At 37.1% G+C, this 26207-nt stretch overlaps 1 protein-coding gene across 2 annotated transcripts; it reads left to right on the forward strand.

Moving 5' to 3' along the window:
- The first annotated feature begins 2543 nt into the window (after positions 1-2543).
- On the forward strand, positions 2544-25027 carry SMC3 (structural maintenance of chromosomes 3). 2 transcript variants are annotated; one of them, XM_008490150.2, is made up of 29 exons: positions 2544-2745; positions 6748-6823; positions 8234-8272; positions 9069-9136; positions 9500-9571; positions 9753-9832; positions 10371-10449; positions 11139-11256; positions 11785-11960; positions 12092-12172; positions 12403-12567; positions 13116-13237; positions 13670-13883; positions 14558-14661; positions 14874-14973; positions 15398-15558; positions 15945-16086; positions 17363-17513; positions 18504-18656; positions 19375-19526; positions 19738-19896; positions 20604-20711; positions 21076-21184; positions 21801-22048; positions 22168-22380; positions 23064-23255; positions 23412-23589; positions 24158-24264; positions 24554-25027. In XM_008490150.2, the coding sequence occupies exons 1-29, from the start codon at positions 2731-2733 to the stop codon at positions 24623-24625; spliced, it is 3654 nt and encodes a 1217-aa protein (XP_008488372.1). In that variant the 5' UTR covers positions 2544-2730; the 3' UTR covers positions 24626-25027. The 2 variants fall into 2 exon arrangements, with proteins under 2 accessions (XP_008488372.1, XP_030309240.1); XM_030453380.1 differs by lacking the exons at positions 2544-2745; positions 6748-6823; positions 8234-8272; positions 9069-9136; positions 9500-9571 and having other exon boundaries at positions 9779-9836.
- Positions 25028-26207: the final 1180 nt, after the last annotated feature.

Raw genomic sequence — 26207 nt, forward strand, 5'->3', positions numbered from 1 at the left:
AAGAATAAATAAATTAAAAAACCAAAACCAAACCAAACCAAACAAAACAAAAAAACCACAAACAAAAAAACAAACAAAAAAACCCCCAAACCAACCCCCCAAAAAAACCAACCAACCAACCAAAAAAAAAAACCTACCCCATCCCACCCTTCAGGAGAGCACCTCCACTCCCTCAATCACCAATCTCTAAAAGTTACGTTACAAAACTGGTATGCAGGGGCCTGTATTTGAAACGATCTGAGCTAGAGAATAATATGCTGCTCAATCCTTATTGAATACAGTTGCTATTTTTTGCAAGCACTTCACACTGGTAGGAGTGTTTATTGTTGAAATATCAGTGAGATATGACTTTATTCCTTTGAATAAATATAACCTGGTGACTGTGCACATCTGTATGTACAAATAAATAATCTGCAAACTTCAGGAGTATGCTGCTTAGCCAAAGTACTCAAGAGGGAATGAACATGCAGGGATAAAAAAGATGCCAGGCCCTTATTTGTGCCTGCAAAGCACTTCTTGGTACACCTTGACACCAGAGAGTAGCCTGGGGCACCAGACATGGACCAGAAGGTTGGGGGATCTTGTCTCTCGGAGGTTTGACTCAAGGAGGAAAGGTTTTCAGAAGGACTTTGTGGGTTCAGGTTGAATAATGTCAGTGCTGCAGGCAAGAGAAGAGGCAAGATTTGCCTCAGGTGATCACCACCCTGATGACTCTGAACATTTTCTTTAGGGGATGAAGATTAAATCCTTGCTTTGGGAGTTTAGGATCAAATGAAAATAAGTTTCTGAACTTCAAAGGAAAGCTAAAAAAAATTGACTCAAATCATCCTCTACCTCTAAAAGCAGAGGAGAAAGAGGAATTTATTTTAAAATATCTCATTTTGGAAACATTTCTATGCCTATTACTACCCTGAGATGCCAGTTCTGAAGGTCTGAGATCAGTAGCACAGGGTTGTGGTCTTTGGCAGGAGCAGAAGGAGGTGAGGTGTCTGGCTGAGGTGTTACAGCAGTGCTCAGACTGCACTGCCTGCTCTGCCCTGCCAGTGGAGTCTCAAGTGCTGCGAAACAGATTTCACCCACCTGGAAAATGATAGATTTCTATAGAATGTGTAAATCTGTGCTATTTATTTAAATGCAAATATTAACTTAGAAATTGTTGCAAAGAGGTCTTTTAACCAGGTGTAGGATCATTTAAGTGTATTGTGAGGACACGTGCCTATTCAACTTCCTTTTCTAAATTCTCTTTTTCCCCCTAGTCAGTGAGTTCCCAGGGATGATCCAGGCAGCTGAGACCCAAAGTACTGGCATCTGTGATTCACCTCTTCAATGGAAAAGTAAATGCCATTACACAAACCAAAGATGTTGTAAGATTCATTTCAGGATTTTATAATCCAACGAAATCCTAAAATAAATGAGATTTTGAAAATGCAATTCTTTTTTGCCCTCAGGTGCCACTGAACTGAGCTATTTAAAAGGAAATGCAGAACAATCAGGGAGGAATAGTTCGTTCTGAATTTGTTTGTGGAGCAATCACTAAACCCTTTAGTTTTTTATGCACTGTGCTTTCTAAAGAAACAATAAACCTTATCTTGGAAGGCGTAGGTGAAATCCCTTACAATAGCCTCCTGACGGGTCTTTAGTAAAACCATTTCATTGCATGGCACTAAGAATGGTTCGGACTGGAGAGATTTTCCCTTTAAGCAAGGAATGTAGTTCATCTATATTCTATAGGGGGCACGAAGTGGGCAATTCTGGACGTTAAAATCAAATTTTTGTTAGTGTTAAGAGATCACTACAGGAATTTTATCGGGTGTATAGAAATACCGGGTATAGCTGCATTTTCGAAGGAGTACGGTCAAACGTAAAATTGTAGGTTTTTTCTGAGACATCGTGCCCCTACTGCTGACACAAAACCACCCGAAATCCCTGCAGCTTAAAGAGATTTAAAAGGAAATAAATGTTTATCTGTCTCCATTTTAAGTACTTTGCGTGTTGGGCAGCTGAGCAGTGACTCTATAGAAGATAAGAGGTGGGTGCGCACTCAAGATGATTTTTTTTTCTGCTTTTTTGAGGATATTTCGCACCATCGCTGTTCCCCGCCGCACCCTGGGTACGCACTTGGCTTCGCCCGGGCTTTCCGCGGCGGGAGCAGACCTGGGCCCTCTGAGGCGCCCACCCCGGACCCGCAGCACCCCCTGCAGGCGCGGCGGAGCGCGACACACCCTCCCCGCCACTTTCCCCGTCCCGGCTCACACTTGCCTTTGGCGCCCTACCCGCCCCTCGTCGGGAGAAACCACTTTTCCCAACTCGCAGGGGGGACTCCTACAGAGGAGGAAAGCAGCGTTCCTGGCCTTCCCGGCCCCTAAGCACCTCTAGAAAGGGACTGCAGGCACCATATATCCTGAAATGTGAGGGATTCCCTGTTTTTTCCTTGCGCTGTTCCTTCTAAGGTGGAGAAACGGCGAATTCTCTTCTTCGCTCCTCCCCCTACACTGGGTGCTGAATGGTTTGCGCCGGGTCGGGATGGGGGAGGCTCCGCCGCCATTTTGTTTGCATGAGGGGTGAGCGGATTGTTGGGCTGCGAAGTCAGGGGGACCAGAAGCGGCAGGGTGAGGTGGGGGGGGAGACACGGGTGTAAGGACGAGTTTTCGTGCCGTGAAGAGACCGTGAGGGCGGGCTGAGCGACGGCAGGAAGCACTGGGGCAGACGCCTCCGCCACTCTCTGCAGAGATGTACATCAAGCAGGTGAGCTGACGGGGTCCAAGCCACCCGCCTTGTGTGGTGAGGCCTGGGCCTGGCTGGGTCAGTATGGCTTTGCCCTGCCCCGTCCCGGCTCTGGGGGGGTCTTCAACCCCCGGGCAAGAGGCAGAGGCGGGTCTGGGCCCGCAGCAAGAGGCCCGCTGGGTGATGGCGGGTCCGAAGGCCTTTGCTTGGTTTGCTGCTGTCCCGGGGGAGGCAAGGGGGGTGGTAACCACGGCTTTTGCTGAGGCGGGAGCGTCCCCAGCCCTGCCACGGCCAAGTCCACCGTGTAGGCTGGCGAGTGCCTTTCCTCCCTCGGCTCTCTGGGTTGTTTTCATTCATTGCAGGTGTAAAGTGGTGTTAGGGCGAAGCTGTCTGGTCCCCGGGACTTGTTGGCGGGATGTGTGGGGATCTTTGGATGGGGCAGCCCTCCTGGCCCGGCCTTCAGGAGACGGCCAACCCCAGGCCGGGAGGGTCGTGCCGATGTAGTACTCGTATACAGCAAACAAGAGGCTCTCATTAGCTGTCAGGCGGCATATTTTAGTTGTTAAAGTTGTGGGTTCTCATATTTTTAAATTCTGCGTGTGGTTTTAGTGAGGAAATGTGAATTGGGGTTTCGATTCAAACTGGTTCTGTCTGTGCCTTCCCCCTTCCTGTGTGTAATGGGGTGATGCCTCAGGCCCTATGGGCATGGGACCGCTGAACTTATTAAACTTAATATTTGACAATCTTTTCATTGACATTCTGTTGAAAAGGAGGGGTTTCTATGGACCTTTCCAAACGAATTTTAAGATTCAGATGATCATTAATGTTGCGTCTGTGGTGTATCCCTGCAGTCGTTGTGCATAGTGTGTTTGTCGTACAATATGGTTTAATTTTTATGGCTGCTTTTGTACCCCTACCTATGCATGTTCCTACAAAGCCTACTAGGATTCTCATTTCTCAGTAGACTCAAAATTCACCTGTCTTTCTGATGCCCTGCGGGTAACTTTATTAAGAATACTTATCATGTTTGAAAGTGCATGTTCTGTATAGCAATCAGGTTTTCATCAGCGCTTTCAAATGCCTTTTGATGTTTAGTAAATCACTTCATCATCACAGATGCATGCATTGCTTTTAAGTCTTTGAATAATAATACTTCTCGAGATTCGGATTGAACAAAAGTAAACAGTAGTGAAAATAGAATAAGAAGTCCAGAGTAAGTCAGAACTGGGAAAATGAGTTTCATCTGAAAAAAACCAAAAACCAACACCAAACCCTGTGTGTTAAATAACCAATGGTGTTTTAGGAGCTGTAGAAGACAGCATAGCAAGGCGTGAACATAAAAGTAAAATGGATTCAGGTGAATTTGGTTAGACCATTATCCCGTTTAAAGCTTTCCAGAAATAATTTCTGGAGTTTAATTGAATTTTTATAAAGCTCAGTCTGAGGCTACATAAGGCAATGAAGAAGTTATCTTTCAGGATAAGTACAATGGATGAAGTGAGAACCTACCTAGAAAAAACTTGAGAGTAGAGGAAAATGGTGTTCAGAGTTTGCCTGTATGATACTCTTGAGGTGCCCGAGTATGTGGGTGGTGAAAGTTTGTGCTTCTGTAGTACTATCCAAGAAATAAGTGTTGGTTGTATTTACCTTTTTATGGAGATTTTCAGGTACTTGTGAAAATTAAGTAGATGGACTGTTCCAGTGTTTTGTGGTTTTAGAATATTATAGGTAAGTTTTAAAGGTACTAGAGGCCAAATTGCCCATTCTTTTAATTTTTTTTCTTTTCTTTTTGAACCATAGCAAATAGGGAAGCAGCATTGTTTGCCAGATGTTGGGTGTTTTTATTTTTATTTATTTGTCAAAATCAGAATGGGGGATTGTAATTGTTGTGGTTCAGAGTTAATGGCAAGCCCTGAGTAAGATTTGCTGTTCCAGTTCTTCCCTTAAAAGCTACTGGTACTGAGGCAGAACTTTGTATTACTGCAAAAGTCTCCATCTGGTAGATGAGGCAGTCTGTTTCTTGGGGCAGGTGGGGATCTGGGTTGACAACCACAGAGACTGAGTAGTGTTCACTTAGCACTTCTCTTTAAACTTGTTTTCTGTAGTTTGGTCTCTTACATTCTGAAACCCTTAATTGCTTCCAATTCAGTTGCTTTGGATTTAAATCTGAATACAGTCCAGGTACTTAATGAATATTGGAGGAAGGGAAAGACTCTACCTTTTTCAGAGTATCTGCTGTTGCTTAGATCTGATCCTTAATGGTTAAGGATTAGTAATTTTCACGCTCTCCTTATTTTTAGCTTCACATTCTGTTAATGAAATAATTTGACAAAGAAGAATATAGTGCCTGGAAAGAGAATACCTGATTTTTGACTAAAATTTAGTTAATGCCTTTTAAGTTTTATTTCATTTTAATTTTTATAAACTTGAGTGTTTGATTTGCTGACTGGCATGGCATTTTCATTCAATATTAGTGAGACAGTTTTATTTTATTAGTATAAGCAGGTGGTGAGAATTGTTTTCTGTAATAATCCTTGATAATGGGCTGTCACATTAAGATTGAACTTGACATTAATAAATCGGCGCACTTTGTTCTGCCAGTCTTTCGTCTAGTAAATATTATGGACAGGGTTTCCCCCTCATTGTTTATGTAGTGTGTTAGTAGAATATTGCAGAATATGAATGTCGTTCTCAAAGTACTTGTTTCTTGAGTTTCTCAGGTGTATAGTTAATACAGGCTTTTGTTATAGGGGGAAAAGGCTTGGTTTAATATTTTCAAGTAGTAGTTCTGCAAAACTTCAAAAAGCTGCAGCTCTACATGTGCTTGTCAATACTAAGTACTGTGCTAATCTTCTGGAAGATGTGAGAGAAGGGGTGACATGTTTAGAAAAGTAGAAAATGGTGATTGGACTATAGATCTCACAAAACAAAGTCTAAATATTTTCACATTAAGGCTGTAGCAGTAATAATGAGAAATCTTAAGATGTTTAGATGTCTTCTTAACAAATAATTGTTAGTTTATGATAGCCATCAAGGTGAAACATTGGCATTATTTTAACATTATTTCTTCTGCTGAGGAAGAGCTGAGTGAAGGGCATAATGATTAAATGTCAGCTTTAGTACTTTCCTAAGCATTCTTGCTGAAAGATCTGCAAACATCAAAACTTTTCAGGTGGCTGCTGTATTTCTTAGTCAGCAAAGCAAAACCACTGTATATTCTTCCAGCACAGCTTTAATGTTTGGAAAAGTCTGCTTAATGCTGGGATATGCATGCTGGAAGTTGGATTCTGCTGTGCAGAACCAATGAAGTATTTGGATGTTGTCATTCTGTACCTTTTATGTTACTTGGTCTGGCAAACCTCACCAATGATATCGAAGTTTAAATGCTGGTTCTAGATGACTGGCTGCTGTGTGGCTCCTGAAGTTAACAGTGTAGGTTTGTATTTGTCTATTTAGGAAGGTAGTTCACTAGACCCAAGATAACTTGCTTTTTTACCTTTTCCCATTAAGTTGCACAGTAAAATAAATCTGTTACAGTTTTTGCAGTCTGCAGTTCCTCTACTTGAAGAATTCCCAAGTGGAATTCTTAGACTGTATGTTTATTGCATTATAAAAATTAAATCTAAACCTGGCTTACTAGAATAGAATAGGTGTTTGTTCTGTTGAGGTTTTATTTCAGTATGTGATTTTTTTAAATGCCAATAGATCTTTTTTTGTGTGTAGCTAGTTACAAAAAGATTCTCAGAACTCTCCTGCACACTGTGCTTTGAAGTAGGTAAGTAGCAGCATTGCTTGGGATGTGGGGGAAAAAAAATCTGCCCATAATTTGATGCTTAGGTGAGGGGCAAGTTTTATGATGCAAGTTGCTGATATTGAGCTAGAAGGTTAAAGTGTGTGTGGGAGTGCTGAGGGAAATCAAGTATATTATCATTACTGTAAGTAAATGTTCTTTAAAATCTTGTAGTTCAACAGCTGCTGAAGAACAGAGAGAACTTTGTTACAATAACTCATTATTCTCATTAGGTGATCATTCAGGGCTTTCGAAGCTACAGGGACCAAACCATTGTGGACCCATTTAGTTCAAAACACAATGTCATTGGTAAGTTCTAATGTTGTCTTTTAACACAAAGAAGAGTTGCACTGTTGATTCAGATGTTCACATTAAAGTCCCTTCTAGGTTTTAATATTCTGCCTACATTTTGATGACTGTATTTTCTAGTTTGGAAACTTTTTTAAAGTTGTCTATAACATGTCACAAGGTGTATTCCTCTTGGAGCATTAACGTAAGTAGAAGAAGCAATGCAGGCTTTTATTTTTACTGTGACAGTGTGTCACAGGAATGGCAGCCGAGAGTTTGTATGGATTGTTTGGGGTTTTTTTGGTGTGCAAGTGTGGTCATTTTTGAAAAGTGAGCACACTGCTATAAACTGCTGCAGAGAAGAGTCTCCTATTTCCTCCAGCTTGGGAGGAATGAATTAATGTATAATGTAAGTTTCAAAGTGTAGTTCCATAAATAACACCCAATCTAACAACATGTTGTTGTCCAACATTCTATTTTTGCCCATGGATGCCTTTTCGTTTGCATTGATTTTAGTGATTGTGCAGCAACTTTGAGACTGCTGGCCTGACAGAAAACAGTCAATTTTGAACATGAAAACTTAGTAGCCAGAATTTATTCTTGAGACTGGAAGAAACATGCATGAGGCCTGGATAGCATGTCCTATTAATGTTACTTCAGCAGGAGCTAAAGCTATATCCAGGTGCTAGTGTTTTTCAAAGGAAAAAAAATGGCTTCACTATTTTTTGCCTTTCTTAAGACCTTGTAGCAATCTCAAGTAGTTTTGAGGGTGAATAGAGTCTGGAGGGCACATAGACAGGAAGGGATGAAAAGCCTGGTGTGCTTGTTGCTGCTGGAAGGGCAGCAGAATTAAAATTATTGCAGTAGGCACTGATCTTGAATACATTGAGCCTTGCTGTAACACATCTGGTGTACTGCTGTGTTGTTATACCTTTGTTTTTTTAAATAGACTATGTCCAGTCTTACTAAAACATAACATTGCTGATTTAGCAAGTGGAGTGTTAAGAGGTACTGACTCTATTTGCATTTAACACAGTCTACCTCAATGTACAGGCAAGTGGTTTACTTTTGTTAGACATAAAAAATGGATGCTAGAATCAGAAGAATTGGATTTAGGTCTACTGATTTTATCCCTCCAGGAGACCAGTATTAAAACAATGTGAATAAATAGGGTTATTTAACCATTATTCTCGGTGTGGAATAGTGTTGAAGTTCATAAGTGATTGTAGTGTGTTTGAGTGAAGAAAGGACTGCTGTTTTTCTCAGCCAATGATTAAGTGATTCACCTGCTAAATTTGCCTCATTTCCTTGAGATTTTGTTTGGCTGTATTACATTTGGGCTCTGTTCTTGAATTTTTATATGTGTGTTTATGCGTATGTTGCAATGTTAACTCGTCAACCTAAGGTTCTAATTTGTGTTTTAATTCTCAGTGGGAAGAAATGGATCTGGAAAAAGCAACTTTTTTTATGGTAAGCATGAATTTCTTAATGTAATAGCATTGGGGGGATACAGATGATACCAGGTTTCTTCGTTTGGTTTTGTCAGAATTTGGTTTACCAAATGTTCCTCCTCAGCAAGGAGTGGCAGATCGGTTATTACTTGCCAGTAATGAAAGGTAGATCACAGTGCACTTGTTTAATACCTGAGGGCCTTATAAGATCTTTAAAAAGCAAAAAAATTTTTACAGGAGGAAACTGATTCTGAAGGTCACCAACCACGAAAGCTGATGGTGATATTTGCAGTTACTTTGGGCATTCTGAATTGCTAAATTCTAAGCCAATTCCATAGCAGTATGCCACAGATTATACAACTTTTTAAAGTATGATTGTGAGAGGGATTTTGTGGGGTCAGAGCATCAGTGGAGGAGCAAAGATGATAGTCAGGACTTTGTGGGGGGGGGGACTTTGTGGTTGCAGCCACCATTATAAATTGCCAAGTGTTAAGTATTTTACTAATATTTTTAACCTCACCTATGTGCTGTGTATTTGTAGAGGAAAACTCATGAATCCCTACTTGTGCAGCACTGTTAATGTTTATGTGGTGAACTAGTAAGGTGGTGACAATGAGACTTCAGAGAAATTCTAGTATACTGGAAGACTGGCTGGCTGAGTCATAAAGATCCAGCAGATTAAGGTTTTTTATGCAAGATATTACCAGCAGCATGACTGTACAATACAACAGTCAATCTCTCTTGAGTTAAAAAAATTATGCCTGTCATCCCCTAGGAAAGAATAAATCTTCTGTTTCTTTACTGTTTTATTACAGCAATTCAGTTTGTCCTCAGTGATGAATTTAGTCATCTTCGTCCAGAGCAGAGACTGGCTTTGTTGCATGTAAGTGAAGGTGCTTTAGAAGACTAAAGTATAAGCTTATGCATTTGACTGTTACTACAGAAATGGTAAGTTGCTTGGCTGTGGATATTTTAGCCAGTCCTTTTGGAAGCATCCTTAAGCATTTTTTTGTTTCCCTGTGGCAAAAAGGAACTCAGTACTAAGTATTACATTGTACTGATAATGAACATTGCTGAATATGTATCTGAGATGTTCAGAAATAAAAATACATGTACTGGAGCTTACATAGCTGCTCTTCACTCACAAATCCTTGGAAGGAAAGTTGAAGTGGAACTGTCAGGGAAAAGGGTAGTTCAAAATCCTTCTAAGATGGGAATTACCTAACCAAAATATTATCTTTTGTAGGAAGGTACAGGTCCTCGTGTTATTTCAGCATTTGTGGAAATCATCTTTGACAATTCGGACAACAGGTTACCGGTAAGAAATAGACAGTAACTTCAGACTTGAGTGTCTTGGTATTGTAGAAGTCTTTAGCATGGTAGCTGCTTTTGAGTCAGTTCTGGTAAAAAGTGCCATAAGTGTTGTATGTAGTTAGTTATGGGTTAGTTATACATACTTAGTGTAAGCAGTTACATTTACTGTGTTTTGTTTTCTTCAGATTGATAAAGAGGAAGTCTCACTCCGCAGAGTCATTGGAGCCAAGAAGGACCAGTATTTCTTAGACAAGAAAATGGTGACGTAGGTACTTCTTTTCCATAGCTGACTGAGACTAGTAGTATTTCTGTCTCACAGGACACTTTCATCTTTAGCCTGAAATAAATTAATTCTTAGGAATTTCACGAACAGTAGTAGCTTAGTTGTCTTGTACTGAGTACTGGTAATTTGACATCAAGAACATTAGTCCTTGCACAGTAGGCTTTGAATTTACAGTGTAATCCATTAATTATCTTATAATTGTATAATTTACTTTAGGGCTTTTTAAATTAGAAGTTACTAGACTTCAGGTTGTTCCATAAACTTCCTTATGACGTCTTTACCTGTGTTTGCCTCCTCTTTGCTTCTTAATCTCTTTGCAGTACTATAGTATTGTAGATATTCTCCATTTTTATTCTCTCATTTCATTTTAGAATTGGCTATTATCAAATCAAGATGCTGCTTCAAACAAAACATACATTGCACACATTGATTATAACGTGATGTATAGTTGTGATACCTTACTGAATTACTACATTTGTCACTTTTAAGTGCTTTTAATAAATTCACAATAACATTTCAGGAAAAATGATGTAATGAATCTTCTTGAAAGCGCTGGATTTTCTCGCAGTAATCCCTACTACATTGTCAAACAAGGAAAGGTAAGATTCTTTTTCACAAAGTGGAAAAAATCCCTGGCAAGAGTATCATGTTTCCTGGAAACCAAACTTGGTTCAATTATTACAGAAGTATAGAAAAATATAACTCTATTTTAGTTTGAAACAGTTCTAGGTACTGCTTTTGCAAATACTACTGCTTAAGCAAGTCACGTAGTTTTTAAAAATTTTAAGGTACTCTTGATAGTTAGGAGGGGTTTTTTTCATAGTAATCTTAGCAATCATGTTTTTCTATATCCTTGAATACAGGGCAAAGTTAATTCCTGTGACTTTTAGTGTAAATTCGTAGAGTTCTGGGCCTTAACGTGAGGCAGTAAAGTAATTGTAGAGAATTTTGAGAGACTAAAAATATGGTCAGTGAATAGATGAATGGAAATATGTGGGAGCACCAAAAGTGAACACACAGCAGGAAAGGACTTGAAGCACTTGGTTTGTATTAACTGGTCTTCAAGACTTAAGCACTCTTACCAGAGCTTTTAAGGACATCCATATCTGGAGAGAAAGGACACATGCAGTGGCTCACAGGATGGGACACTATGAAGACACTGGTATCTTAATATACCTGCCAAAACCTTAGGCAAGGAGACACAGCAAAAGAAGTGCAATCTTTGTTCTGCTATGCTTAGCCATACATCCAGAGAAGGCCATTGAAATCCTAATTCTTGAATTTTCAGATCAACCAGATGGCCACAGCTCCTGACTCTCAAAGACTGAAATTGCTGAGAGAAGTAGCTGGTACCAGAGTGTATGATGAACGTAAAGAAGAGAGTATTTCACTAATGAAAGAAACAGGTAAAAATAAATACTTTAAGAAATTAGTGGTTCATGTTACTGTAATTCCATTAGCTCTAAAGGTTTATGGTTTTTTTAGTAAAGGCATAATTGCTTGGGAGATTTTATCTGTTCTATTTTAAGTGACACAATGCATTTCATGTTTCCTCTTTGAATTTTAAATAGATTAATAAGTGATTTTTTGTGATTTTTAGGAATCTAGTAGGGATATGCTAGGGATACCATTCAAAACAAAGTGTTGTCAGCTGGTAGTGATCCAAAAATAAGGATACCTACTGCTATGGTACTAAAGGGTTCTGTAGTATAGTCTGTAATTATTTAAAATATGTGAGCGCAGGGAGCACATGCTTGTGTTGTCTTACAGAACAGTTCTACTGTTAATGTGTTTTGAGTAACTTTGGACGTGGGTTTTCCTTTTTGCATTAATTAACAGTTGATATATACTTAGCCAGTGGAGGTTATTCAGTAGCTTTGAATGTGTGGGAATACATTACAGGGTTTAACTGAACTTTGTCATCTTCTCTAAAGAGGGCAAGCGAGAGAAGATCAATGAATTGTTGAAATACATTGAGGAGCGACTGCATACCCTAGAAGAGGAGAAAGAAGAGCTGGCTCAGTATCAGAAGTGGGATAAAATGAGGAGAGCATTAGAATACACAATTTATAATCAGGAGCTTAATGAAACACGAGCTAAGCTTGATGAGGTAAAATAACTCTGCTAATACAAAAAATAATGTGAGCCATTGATTTTATTTTTTAACAAAGTATTTTCTTTCTGGAAACACTACTAAAACAGACTCTTGCTACTTAAGCTATTGATGATATTTCCGTACAGCTTTCTGCCAAACGAGAGACAAGTGGAGAGAAATCCAGGCAGCTGAGGGATGCTCAGCAAGATGCTAGAGATAAAATGGAGGTAAAAATACTTTTTAACAAGATATCTCCAGTGTGTTTTGCTTTGTGAGGCTTTTTTGGGGTGGGATTCTAAACTGCTGAGGTCTGTTTTATGCTTTCATCCTGTTTGGAAATGGGAGAAGTTTTTCACACAGTCTTTTGTTCTACATAATGATGATCTTTTAAGTTTTACTATCAATACTGAAACGTGTACACAGTGTTTTAAGATACTACATATTTAAATTTGCATAGGAAATAGAACGACAAGTTCGAGAACTGAAGACAAAGATTTCTGCAATGAAAGAAGAAAAAGAACAACTTAGTGCTGAAAGACAGGAGCAGATTAAACAGAGGACTAAATTAGAGCTGAAGGCTAAAGACCTACAGGATGAATTAGCTGGCAACAGTGAACAAAGGGTATGTCTGTCACAGTGAAGTCTTAAAACATCACTGGCCCAGGGTGTAGTATACTTGTACGTTGAAGTTTGGTTTTAGACTGTGTGGCCTTTGATTATTTTCTAAGGTTTGCTGGACAAGTATCTTAGTCTTTTGTGATGTCTGTAGTGTGCTTCTAGGGGATGTAAACATAGACTGCTATGTTGCTATCATGTATTTATCATCCTGCATATTGCAAAATCAAGCACCTATAATTCTTTTTGTCTTAATTGCTGCAAGTATTGGGAAGTAGGGTTTTGCTTGTAGCCCTAAGCTGAACTTGGCTGTTTGGCCACTACAGACAACTTGCTTGCATAGAGCTTCTTTGAGAAGGCTTCATTTCATGCTTCATTGCTGTCCTGATTGGAACTGTGAGTTCTATTACGTTAGGTGTCGAAACAACATAGTATCAGATAAATAATGCCATCTTGTGATCTTACAGTTAGAGTGATTTTTAGATTTATCTAATTTATCCAATAATACAGTTCCTGCATTACCTGAATTTAAATACTGTTTTGTTTGACTTTCAGAAAAGACTATTAAAAGAGAGGCAAAAGCTTCTTGAGAAAATTGAGGAGAAGCAGAAAGAATTAGCAGAAACTGAGCCGAAATTCAACAGTGTAAAAGAAAAAGAAGAGAGGGGAATTGCTAGGTATGTTGAGTTCTACAATGGGGAGTTAAAGCACTGAAAAAAACCCAAACCCAAACCAAAACACACACACACAGAAGAAGAAGAAAAAAGAAACCAAACTCCTTACTGTACTATATTATATGTATCTGCAGTTAAATCAGATGTACTTGTGGACTGAGAATGGGGTAGCTATATGTACTTACAGATGGTCTGTGAAAAGCCTCCTTTATTTTTGGAACAGAGTTCAATTTTTAAGCTTGACCACTTTTTTATGTTAATATTGGCTTTTTGTATTGTGAAGTTTTCTGGGTGATTTTATGATTTATGGTATTTTTTTTATTATTACTGATTTGGTGCTTAAATTAGCCTGTTTTGACCCTCTTTGGAAATTCTTATAATAATTCTCTTAATAAATTCAAGATTTCTTAATGTATCTTTCTCTTTTCAAAATAGGCTTGCACAGGCAACACAGGAAAGAACAGATCTTTATGCGAAACAAGGTCGAGGAAGCCAGTTTACTTCCAAAGAAGAAAGGGATAAGTGGATAAAGAAAGAGCTGAAGTCTTTAGATCAAGCCATCAATGACAAGAAACGGCAGATTGCAGCTATACACAAGGATTTAGAGGACACAGAGGCAAACAAGGAGAAAAATCTGGAACAGTATAGTGTAAGTTTTCAGCACTTAAGTACCTGTTGGTAAAAAGGATGAGACTTCCTGGTTGTTGCAGTCATCTAAAAATGCACTATTGAAATAATCTGCAGACGAGCTCTAAAGTCCCCTAAGCACTGCATCTATAGCTCTATATGGTGACCTTCTTTCCCCTAAGTGTTTGGCCCTAGTTTTTTGAGGTTGACTTAGATCTGGCTTGTTCTTGACTGTATTGAATATTGCCATTTTTATATAGGAAATAAGTGATTACATTTTCAGAAGTGTATGTGGGTTGATTTCACTAATAGCAGTATGGTATGGTATGGTACGCAAGATGAGTACGTGTGTGGTTATCACAGATGCTATAAAAGAAAATGATAACACATAGTTATGTGTTTGATAGTTAATGGTTTTGATTCAGTTTCTTATTGTGACTGAGTGAGCAATTTCACTGTAATACATGGATGCATGTTGCAACTCAGTGGCTGCCTTGCAGTCTGCTTGATGAATTCACCTTTTTACTGCTACTTTACAAGGATGTATTTTTTCTTAGTGCTTTTGTGGTTTGTTGTAAATTGATTAAAAACATTTGTAGAAATGCTTCCTGAATTTTAAGTAGAAACTCAGTACTGAATACAAGGTTTTTGAACATAGAGAGCTGTTGTTTCACTCTGTTCTGTTCTTCGTGTTAGAAACTGGACCAGGATCTTAATGAAGTGAAGGCTCGTGTTGAAGAACTGGATAGAAAATACTATGAAGTGAAAAATAAAAAGGATGAACTACAGAGCGAAAGAAAGTTAGTAACTAATTGAAATATGTCTGAGTCTCACTTAATGTGAAGGAACCCAACTGTGTAGTTGTTAGCATGGCATGTAGGTATGTTTTTTAAATATAGCCATGTATGAACTGCACTGTGCCTTCCTGTTAGATTAACAATCTTTGAGATGATGATGATGATTAATTCATAATTATTAACACTTAAGATTTGTAATTATTTTTGCTCTGTAGTTATCTATGGAGAGAAGAGAATGCAGAACAACAAGCTCTGGCTGCAAAACGGGAGGATTTAGAAAAGAAACAGCAGCTTCTCAGAGCAGCAACAGGGAAGGTGAGATACTTTTGTATTTGAGAATTGTTTGTGGAAGTTTTTCCTCATTCTTAAAGGACAAGTCATATTCGTATCGGAAAGAACGGTAATTTCTTTTATGGTCTTAATGTTATAGTTGAGATGGACAAATTATATTTGAATATATGAATTTTTCAAATATAGCTCTAGAACTTTTGGCAAAGTAGTTCTGTAAGCTCAAGATAGTTGAAGAGAGGAAAGGAGACCAGGTAGATAATGGAGTATTTCTAAAATTTATTTTGACATCTTTATGCAAAAAAAAAAAAATTTGTGTATCTTCCATTAGAGTTGCAGATTTGTTAGCAGGAACTTGGTAAAGAAGGTTTTGATTTTTATAATGGTAAAAGAAAAAATGTATATTTTACATCTGCTACTTGCAGTCCAATAATGAGTTATATCTTAACAGGCCATTTTGAACGGTATAGACAGCATAAACAAAGTTTTGGAGCATTTCCGTCGAAAAGGCATAAACCAGCATGTTCTAAATGGGTATCATGGCATTGTGATGAATAACTTTGAATGTGAACCAGCTTTCTACACCTGTGTTGAAGTTACTGCAGGGAACAGGTATTTACATGCTTATCAAGTGTTACTTAAGTTAAAGCAGCTGCAGTGCTGTGATGTAGTTGTTGGTGCCAGTTGCTACTCAAGTTTTATTATTTTGAACTTGAGCTCTTGTCCTTTTTTCTTTAATCGAAATATATGTGAATCTCAGTGTGAAGAGCTCCAAATGTGAGTGGAAGGGGGAATTTAAAATTCTTGGCTGATCCCATTTTAAAAGAAGTGAATAGAGTGTATGCACTTGCTTATTCTAAGCAGGTTCAAAGAAAATGGAATGCAGCTTTTTATTGATACGTTATTTAATGGTACCCACATGCTTACTGTTCCCATACAAATGAGTTAGTGCTTCCAGTAAAGTAAAATTTTGCTTATTTGTTTGGCTTCTTAATTAGGTTGTTTTATCACATTGTGGATTCTGATGAGGTCAGTACAAAGATCCTAATGGAATTTAACAAAATGAACCTTCCTGGAGAAGTTACTTTCCTCCCACTGAACAAGCTGGATGTTAGAGATACTGCTTATCCTGAGACTAATGTGAGTTTGAGTTCCTTTTGGATATTGTTCTACTTCATAATTACAAAGCCTTGTATTGTGAATTGTGTATATTGCTTATTGCCCACCACTTGCTTTGATGTTTGATACCTGCAATTAAATACTACTTTTAATGTATGCTTTATAAAACCACTTTATATGCTTTATAAAATACATGATAAAACCCTGCTGTACATAAATACTTTCCTACCAGATACTTGCTACTTACAGTTTAGCTTCATCTTACAAGTAAATAGATTCTGAAATGAAGTAGAATTTTATTGTAACCTAATAATAAATGATTGCTTGAGTTTGTGAACTGTAATTCTTTTGGCTGTGATGCTGCTTTAGACAGAAGCTTGAGAGCTGTGGTACATGTTACAGCCATGGACAGTTTCTCAAAGTTACTGGAAATTGGTTGTGTTTTTATATTTAAAAATTCATAAATAAACCTTCAGTGACAGCCATTTAAATAGTTCAGAAATACTTTGCAAGAATGTATCTGCCCTTATTTGAAATTTTAGCAATTAATTAATTGCGTAAATATTAACCTCTTCCAGCAATGATCACGGTAGAGTAGATTCTTTAAAAAAATCTTTTCGGTTTTTTTTTCTATCTTCCATAGATAAACATAGGAAAAAATAAATAGGAAACAATCAGACTCCTGGAGTGCTTATTTTGGGAGGGCTTTACCAGTAAAATTGTGTTACTATTTGGTGCTGCTCTACAGAGAAAGAACTTAAAAAAAAAAAAAAAGCTGCCCATTTGTGATACTTACTCAGCTTGTTTCAGCAGCAATTTAATACTTGGATGAGATTCCTGGCAGGCTCTTGATTCACTTAACAGCTAGGCTTGAGCCTTAAAAGCTAAAATTGCAAAATTTTGCACTTCATTTCCATGCACTGTTTATGTGTTTGTCTTGGGAATGTTCAGTCAGTGTGTCATCCTTCTACCAACTGACCCATGTTTATTCTGAAGTATTACTCATATTACTGTGGGTTGATTTCAGGGTTTGAAATCCTGTATGTAAATAATGATAAACAACTCTGGAAGTCTTCATTTTATATGTTTATTGATTGTCAAGTCAATGTTAATAGTAAATTTGGGATATGCTAGGCTTTTAGAAATTCTTATTATACAAACAGCATGTATACTAGTTTTGCTCTTCATGTTAGTTTCTTTTTTCCAGAGCTTTCTTGAATGGTGTATGAATTAGTTGCAATGTACTTGCCAAATTTGTACCATTATAATGTTCTCATTAAAATCACTGTTGCTTCAGGATGCTATTCCTATGATCAGTAAACTGAGATACAATCCAAGATTTGACAAAGCTTTCAAACATGTTTTTGGAAAGACTCTAATTTGCCGTAGCATGGAAGTGTCTACCCAGCTGGCCAGAGCTTTCACTATGGATTGTATTACTCTGGAAGGTAAACACTGCAATTTTAAGTTATTCATTGCAAAAATGAGAACCCTTGTGTATGAGACTAATTAAACATGGTCTTTTAATGTTGTCCAAACAATATTATTTTAAGTAATAGTATACTTGACTGAGATTTATAAGGGTGCACTTGTTAAGTACAATACTTAAAAAAAAAAACAATTAAAACTTAAAAAAAGTACAATACTTAAAAAAACAGATAAGGTTATTATCAATTTTTTAAAAAATCCAATTTAGTGATTGTTTTCCTGAAGTATTTGTGGTGTTTTCCACAAATTTAAACCAGTGTTTAGGGTGAAAATGTGTATCTTTAATTATTGATAAGTGCAAGGTGGATTTTTCTGTGTACTAGACACATGTATATGTTACCTTATGTACATGTATATGTTACGTTCTCTGCTCTGTATCTCTTTCTAATTGCTGATTCATGGAGAGCAGATACCCTGCAATGTTGTTGTTGTCTTCTTGGCTCTTAAACTAAATCTGAAAAAATTCCTAAGGATGTCTGAGGAGGAAATTATTACTATTTCAGGAGCAACATTACCGGCCACAGATGTTGCTGATTATTCTTGTTTTCTCTCCCATAAAAGATCTGAGATTTTTTTTTTCAATTTTTTTTTTAAACTGGTAGTGCATTTGCTTTTTCCCCTTAATATAAGTTGGGTGTTTTTCGTCAAGCTACATGGCTTCGTAAGTTAATTAAAACAAACAAAAATAAATTTAGCTACTGCATAAAGGAGATTGTAGCAGCCTGTGCTGGTCTTGAGAGAGGAAGCACATTTTTAATTGAATACAGAAATACAGAAATAAACATCTCTAATTATTGCAAACATAAGTGATTCCTGATACTGATGTAATGTTTCTGTGGGTTAATTGAAATGCTCTAGTTAATCTGCAAAATTGTACTGAGGAAACTGTTTTGCACAGTATGGAGAGCACAGAGCTACAGTTGGTAAGTCTGGTTGTGTTACCTGCTCAGGTGATCAGGTCAGCCACCGTGGGGCTCTGACTGGAGGTTACTACGACACAAGGAAGTCTCGGCTTGAATTGCAAAAAGATGTAAGAAAGGCAGAAGAAGAACTTGGTGAACTCGAAGCAAAACTCAATGAAAATTTACGCAGAAACATTGAAAATATCCTTTTGTTGTTCTTGGGGAAAGGTTCTGCTATGGCATAGCTTTTTTTGTTGTTGTTGTTCCTTTTGTTCTGTTATAGCATAGCTTTTTTTTTGTTATTACAGTAATAGATAAAAACCAGGAGACTAGCTTTTGTTACTGTTACCTCTTAGTTATGGCATGTGTTTTGACTGTTCCTTGTGAAACCTGGTTCTTTATGTTACTGTAGGAATTTTTGAAACAAACAAATCATGGCAAAACAGAAAAAAACAAAACTGTGTGTGACAATTGATGATTCAGTATAAATTAAAGTAGAACTTTCTGCAAGCTCTGCACCATTACTTCAGCCACTGTATAAAACTTAAAATAAATTACACTTTTGCCTCAGAAATGAGTAAGGTATAATTGCATTCTAATATTTCTTCTTAAGTGTAGGCATCTTCTATTTTTTGCTTGGTCTTCATTTCCCTTAAAAGTTCAAATGTATCCTTGTAGTCTTCTGAGTGCCATATTGTTAAAGTTAACCACTAAGTTAAGCTTCCTTCGGTTGTCTTTTGTGTTCATGTTTGATGGTGGTCGATTTTTCCTGTAAAACTGAATATTTTGATTTTGTGGTGATTTTTTTTTAATTATTTTGATGGCACCTAAATATGTCAAACAAAAAAAAATTATTGAAGGTACTAGGTAGGTATAAAATGCTTTTTAAACAAGGACAGTTTTCCTTAGCCCACAGTATGGATTAATAATGAGATTGACCAGCTGATGAACCAAATGCAGCAAATTGAAACACAACAGAGAAAGTTCAAAGCTTCTCGAGACAGTATTTTGTCAGAAATGAAAATGTTGAAGGAGAAAAGGCAGCAGTCTGAAAAGACTTTTATGCCTAAGGTATTGTATGGGGATATAAAAGCTGTTAGTAGACTTTTAAGTTGTTTAATTTATCTCACACTTGCATTCCTTTCTGGTTAACATCATAGTATGAAATATGTAGAGATGAGTAGAAATGTGTCACAAAAATATGTTTATGTAAACATAAAAGTGAAATTCAGATAAATCTGCAGATCACTTTGAGGAATGATTCTGTTTGTCTGTTCAATAGCAACGCAGTTTGCAGAGCTTGGAGGCAAGTTTACATGCTATGGAGTCGACCAGAGAATCATTAAAAGCAGAACTGGGGACTGATTTGTTGTCTCAGCTCAGTCTGGAAGATCAGAAACGTGTGGATGCTCTGAATGATGAAATTCGACAACTACAGCAAGTGAGGAAATCAAAATGTCTTGCCATTAAATGTGGTATCTTTCTTCCCAGTGAACTTATTTTTGTCCTTTTGTATGAAAAGTCACTAATGAAAATAGTGCAATTAGTGTTTCTGGCATGTCTGGAGTTTCCTCATCTGCAAAGTGTATTTGCATGGTTTTTCTCAAATGCTGGGTGAATTTTGCTGAGTGAATTTTATTGGCTGTATAGTGTGAGAATTACGGCTGTTTGTGTTGGAATAATCACAGTTTCTTTGATCCTGTTCTTGGACTTTACAACAATAAATACAACTAGATATCATCTGAAAGGAGTGATGCACAGTGGCGGGAAAAATAAAGTAATGCCTTGAAGCATGTGTTAGATGAGATTTTCAACAACCTTGTTGAAAAAATACTAATTCTTAAATATGGTCACTAAAGTTCTGGATTTAATTTAATTTAAATTAATTTAATTTAATTCAGATGCTAATACAGTTTAAGAAATTTAGTGATTTCTATGGTTGACTTTTACACGAGATAGCTGCAAAACTATTTATCAATTGGTTCTCTACACATTAAAATTAGAGCAACAGTCCAAAGAATGATGTGCTCTTTTAATACCCAGAGTTGAGTGTTTCTTCATTTGTTTCATAGGGAAAAAAATAGTTGTTTAGGACTCAGTTAAAGCAATTTTTATTTTTTTAATTTTCATTCTTTTTCATTTTTACAGGAAAACAGGCAGCTTTTAAATGAGAGAATTAAACTAGAAGGTATTATCACAAGAGTCGAAACATACCTCAATGAGAATTTGAGAAAACGCTTAGACCAAGTGGAACAGGTAAGGATTTTCTTAAATGTACTTTTCCAGGATGTTTTCTGTTTATTTTCAGGGCTTTAACATACCAATAATTTAAAGAATACTCATTCATTACCCTGCATTATCTACAGTGGGTTTTGTTTCTCTGTATACAAGCTGAATTAAGTGTTCTACTTAGATCTCAGCACAGTGTTTTAGGCATGTGAATTTTTAACAGAAATCCTACACAGAATAGACTGTGTATAAACAGGACAGTCTGTTCTCTAAAACATTACTAAATACTTTCTACAGTTATATGTAGAGTAGCAGAAGATAACTTACTTGTCTGGCTTATGCTTGTGTTCCCTTCGTGCTGAAGCTTTTTGGCATTTGCTTTATCCTGTAGGAATTGAATGAGCTTCGAGAGACAGAAGGTGGCACAGTCCTGACTGCCACAACATCAGAACTTGAGGCTATCAACAAACGAGTGAAAGATACGCTGGCACGGTCAGATGGTTGGTAGCATCTTAAGAAAATTCTTCAAGACTTTAAAAGTTTTTGTGTACTGCATTTGGTTTAGAAATAGACACCATAATATGAGAAGTAATAATTATTTTCAAATAAGCTGTAGTAGTTACACAGTGTGTCATGTTTTTGAAACTGAACTCCAAAAGACGGGTAGAACAAGATTTTGTGCTTTTGGTACATAAAATAAAGTGTCCACAATTGCACCCTGTAGTACCAATAGGCATGTGTTGGTCATTAAGACTTCCTGTCTGTAGGATATAGTACTTTTGAAGCAACCTTCATACAAACCTGACCTTTTGTAGTCTTGAATGTCATGCAGCTCTTGGATGTTTTCTAACCTATCTAAAACTTGAGTTGCTGTCAAGTAGGAAAGAGCTTATAAGTTTGTTAGTTTTCTTTTATTTTTAAAACCATATAATTATGGGGGGGAAAGGAAAGAGAGATTTTCATCTTGTCTTAATTTTAACTTACTTACACCATAATAGATTATTTTTATTTAGATTATCTTTTTATTTCATAAGTACGTGAGTGGATAATTGCTGATTTTGTGTAGCCATGTAACACTTACCACTTTGGCTTTTGTGCTCTCACCCAATATCTCAGATCTGGATAATTCTATTGACAAAACGGAAGCAGGAATTAAGGAGCTTCAAAAGAGCATGGAACGCTGGAAGAACATGGAAAAGGAGCACATGGATGCCATTAACCATGACACAAAAGAACTTGAAAAAATGACTAACAGGCAAGGGATGCTCCTCAAGAAGAAAGAGGAATGCATGAAGAAAATCCGAGAGTTGGGTTCACTTCCACAGGAGGCTTTTGAAAAATATCAGACTTTAAGTTTAAAGCAGGTAAGACCTGTGCCTGGTTTCATCTTTTATGGCCTGAATTATTGGCGTCACATACATCTTGAGTGTCATGTGGCTAGAATTGCAGGTTACTTTAACACATTATTATTTGCCACTTACAGTTATTCCGCAAACTGGAGCAATGCAACACAGAACTGAAGAAATACAGTCATGTTAATAAAAAAGCTTTAGATCAGTTTGTGAATTTCTCGGAGCAGAAAGAAAAATTGATAAAAAGACAAGAGGAACTGGACAGGGGCTACAAATCCATCATGGAGCTGATGAATGTCCTTGAGCTCAGGAAATACGAGGCTATTCAGCTGACTTTCAAACAGGTAACAAAACAGTATAACTGTAAAGACAGTGCTGCTGAAATTAAGTTGTCCCATTATGTAGCAGTTCTATGGGAAGAAAGGGATATTAACTATATCTGGTCTAGAATAATAGAAGACCATATCATCTAACTTGAAGTTTGTTTTTAAATATCGAAAAAGAAACAAGCTAGCATTTTAAATAGATGCTTATCTGGGTTGTATTGCAAATCTAACTTTGTGTTAGATCACCAAGTACTCCTGTTCTGGTGAATCTCTTGTACAAATCTTTCTGGGGAATGTCTTGTGAATGAAATACACCAAATAAATTCTCCATTTTTAATTAAAGTAATTGCTAATATTAAGATCTTAGCTACAAAATATATGAAGTCTACTCTTAAAAGGCCATTTGCTTTACTGGTATCTCATCTGAAGTTTAATGACACAAATCATACTTGCTTTTGCTGCTCTTTTATCTTTTAATCCTACCATTTTCTTGAAAAAAAATGTGACTATTCTTGCACTACAGGAACAGTTGGCTTAGATGTTTTTAAGCTAAGCTCTGTATAATTGCTTTCACTCCTAAAGAATGAGTGTGGAACTCTTGCTTGAAGCAGAAACTTAGTGTGATCATGTAAAACCATCTGTTGTCTGGATTTGGTTTCACTCTGTAAAATGAGCTGGTGTATTGACTGTCTCCTTTTCAGGTGTCGAAAAATTTCAGTGAAGTGTTCCAGAAGTTAGTCCCTGGTGGCAAGGCCACACTAGTGATGAAGAAAGGAGATGTGGAGGGCAGTCAGTCCCAGGATGAAGGTGAAGGCAGCACTGAGAGTGAAAGGGGATCTGGATCTCAGAGCAGCGTTCCATCTGTAGACCAGTTCACTGGAGTTGGCATAAGGGTAAAGAAAAATATTTGAGCTTTGGTACTCCAGATGTTTCTGGAGTTGCCAGATGTTGCCTTTACATGTTTAAAAGGCAACGTTTAATTGGTATTTATTGACTGTAATAGCAAGGGATGCTTAATACTTTTGAAGTCATCTTGCTGTTTTCTTTAGGTATCATTCACAGGGAAACAGGGTGAAATGAGAGAAATGCAGCAGCTTTCAGGTGGACAGAAATCCTTAGTAGCCTTAGCCCTGATATTTGCTATCCAGAAATGTGATCCAGCTCCATTTTACTTGTTTGATGAAATCGATCAAGCCTTGGATGCTCAGCACAGAAAAGCTGTTTCAGGTAACTGCCTTTTTTCATCTTCATTGTGGCTGAAGGTGGTAGTCTGTCTTGTCATCACTGATGTTTAGCTAAAAGCCTGTAATCATAAAGGCAGAATTTTAATATCCCAGCATGTATGTTAGAACTCAGCTTTGTGTCTTCTGAAGTTTTCATGAACGTGGCTCTAGGTAGAACCTCTGTCTTCTGCTGTGTCTGAAGGGTCTCCTTACTGCTCTTTGGTGTGATGTCCTGTTCTGAAGTGTAGTTGGAATTTAAAACCAAACTTCTAGCTCAGTGCATTGCTGAAAAAGTGTTTACTCCGGTTTTCATTGTGGAATTTTAATACTGCAGTGCTTTTGCTGAGTGGCTGGATTTGTTATCCTTGATACTGTAATTAATGATAATACTAAAAATCCTGGATATATTTCTGATCTTGAAATTTTTTGCTGCGGTTGGTTGGTTTGGGGGCTTCTTCGGGTTTTTTTATTAACCAAAACCTTGTTTTGAATAAGGAATAGTAAACTCTTTGCCTGACTCATCTTTACTGAAAAGATTACATTAATAAAGAATTTTTGTGTTCTTGTTTTAGATATGATTATGGAACTAGCTGAACATGCTCAGTTTATTACAACTACTTTTAGACCTGAACTGCTTGAATCAGCTGACAAATTTTATGGTGTAAAATTCAGAAACAAGGTAAAAAATACGTATTTTAGTTATGGCATATACTGAGAACCTTATTTATATTTGACACTTAACAAGGGTTCAAGGTGAATCAGTCTTATTTCAGTGATGGACTTCTAGTTTATACTGCAGTCTTATGTGGAACTTCTATCCCTCTTGAAAAAGAATTTAAACACCTACAGAAGTTAAAGGAAATTAGTAATTAATTTTAAGCCTGTGAGTCCCAGAGCCTTCAGTAATAAGTCTTCCATATTCTGCAGAAGATACTTTAATAACTGTGTATTTCTTCTTGTTTCACCAGGTTAGTCACATCGATGTCATCACAGCAGAAATGGCCAAAGACTTTGTAGAAGACGACACTACGCATGGTTAAATGAAATTGTACTTTCTGGTGGTTTGGAAGATGTGTATAGTGCTATGATTATGCCAGGGACCTGTAAATTTAAAATACGAAGTATTTAGTCCTTGTTTAAAATAGTTTTTGAACATACATTTTAACCAAGACCCCCAGAAGGCTTAGTTTCAAAGGAGCTTGAGTATCAGTTTTGTCTCTGTTGCTGTGTTTTATAAGATAATTGTTAATGTTACCTTTATGCAATACTTGTAGTTTGGAAATTTTATTCTCTTCCCTCAAACCTTTTGTAAAGTGTCTGTTCATGTTTTAAAGCTTTTTAGAAATTGCTAGCAATTCCTTCTTAAGTATAATTTTATCGTTTATATTGCCTTACATGTTTTTTAATGTCTTCCATTAAAATGATTGGTTTTATTGCTGTAACTTGTATATATGAAGTTTTTGGGTTATATTGTCTTTCTGCAGAGGATTCCACAGCAGTGGAGAAAATATTTGGTCATATTTCAGAAATGTGAGACAAAACAGGTTTTTCTAGCTACTCTTCTCTTTTTCCCCTTTTTTGCACATTGCTAGTAGAAAACCACCCCAAATTGCTATTTGTCCAAATTCTTAGTGTTCTGGTTATAGAACCGAAAAAAAATGTAAGTATCAGAAGAGACTGAGAAGTCTGAAATGAGCAAAGAACTGTGTCAGGACAAATCACAGCTCATTCTTTTTTTTCCTGGCAGGTTGGCCCTTGTAATATCATATCCCTGCAGCCAGGGAGACCAGCATAACGCTGGCTGAGTGACAGTCACCAGCCAAAATGTGAATCTCTTTCTACTGTATAGGCTTTTGGCAAAGGGGTATCAAGTAATTTTCAGTGTTACTCTGTAAAACTTCAGGTTTTACCATGAACCATATAATACTTATATAGCAAAGCACAGTTTTAAAAGTAAAATCAGTTGGTGTTGCAATAACTTAATATATATTAATAAAATAACTTTAAACAGTACCATATGTAACTTTAATTAGTACAGTGTGAGAAACAGTTGATTTTTATACTGCATTTACTCTGTAGGATGCTTTCAATGAAGCAGAAGAATAAAGGTATCTGATAGGTTTTCGTCTACAAGCACCCTTTTTCCCCATGGATAACTTCAGGAACTGCAGGAGAGTGGGAACTGATTACAAATCTCCTGAGCAGAAGAGTGCATATACTTGCTGTACAAAGAAGGGTAAGAGAGGAATTCTAAAGCAGGTATAGAATAATTTCCCCAGGGACTGATAATTGTGTAGGAAATTACCCGCAGGAAGACTTAAGACAGGAGGGAGATTTTGTACCTTTCATAATGAAGCTTTCTGTAGTCCTGGGAGTCACTAGCTAAATGGCAGAGTTCTCTCAGTGAAGATGGGGGTAGGATACAAACCATGAAAGTCTTGAAGCTGGAGTGACCCCAACATCCCCAAAGCTTTTATCATGTGAATGGATTTTGTATTTGAGAACCCTGAAGAATTTGAAATTTTCTCTCTGTATACAGAGCTCTGAAGGTGCATTTAGGGTGGCTAGAAAGCAAAGCATTCCTGAATTACTCATGGGTGAAGTAAAACAGTTCAAAGTCTA

The sequence above is a fragment of the Calypte anna genome, chromosome 6, assembly GCF_003957555.1.
Source record: "Calypte anna isolate BGI_N300 chromosome 6, bCalAnn1_v1.p, whole genome shotgun sequence".
NCBI lineage: Eukaryota > Metazoa > Chordata > Aves > Apodiformes > Trochilidae > Calypte > Calypte anna.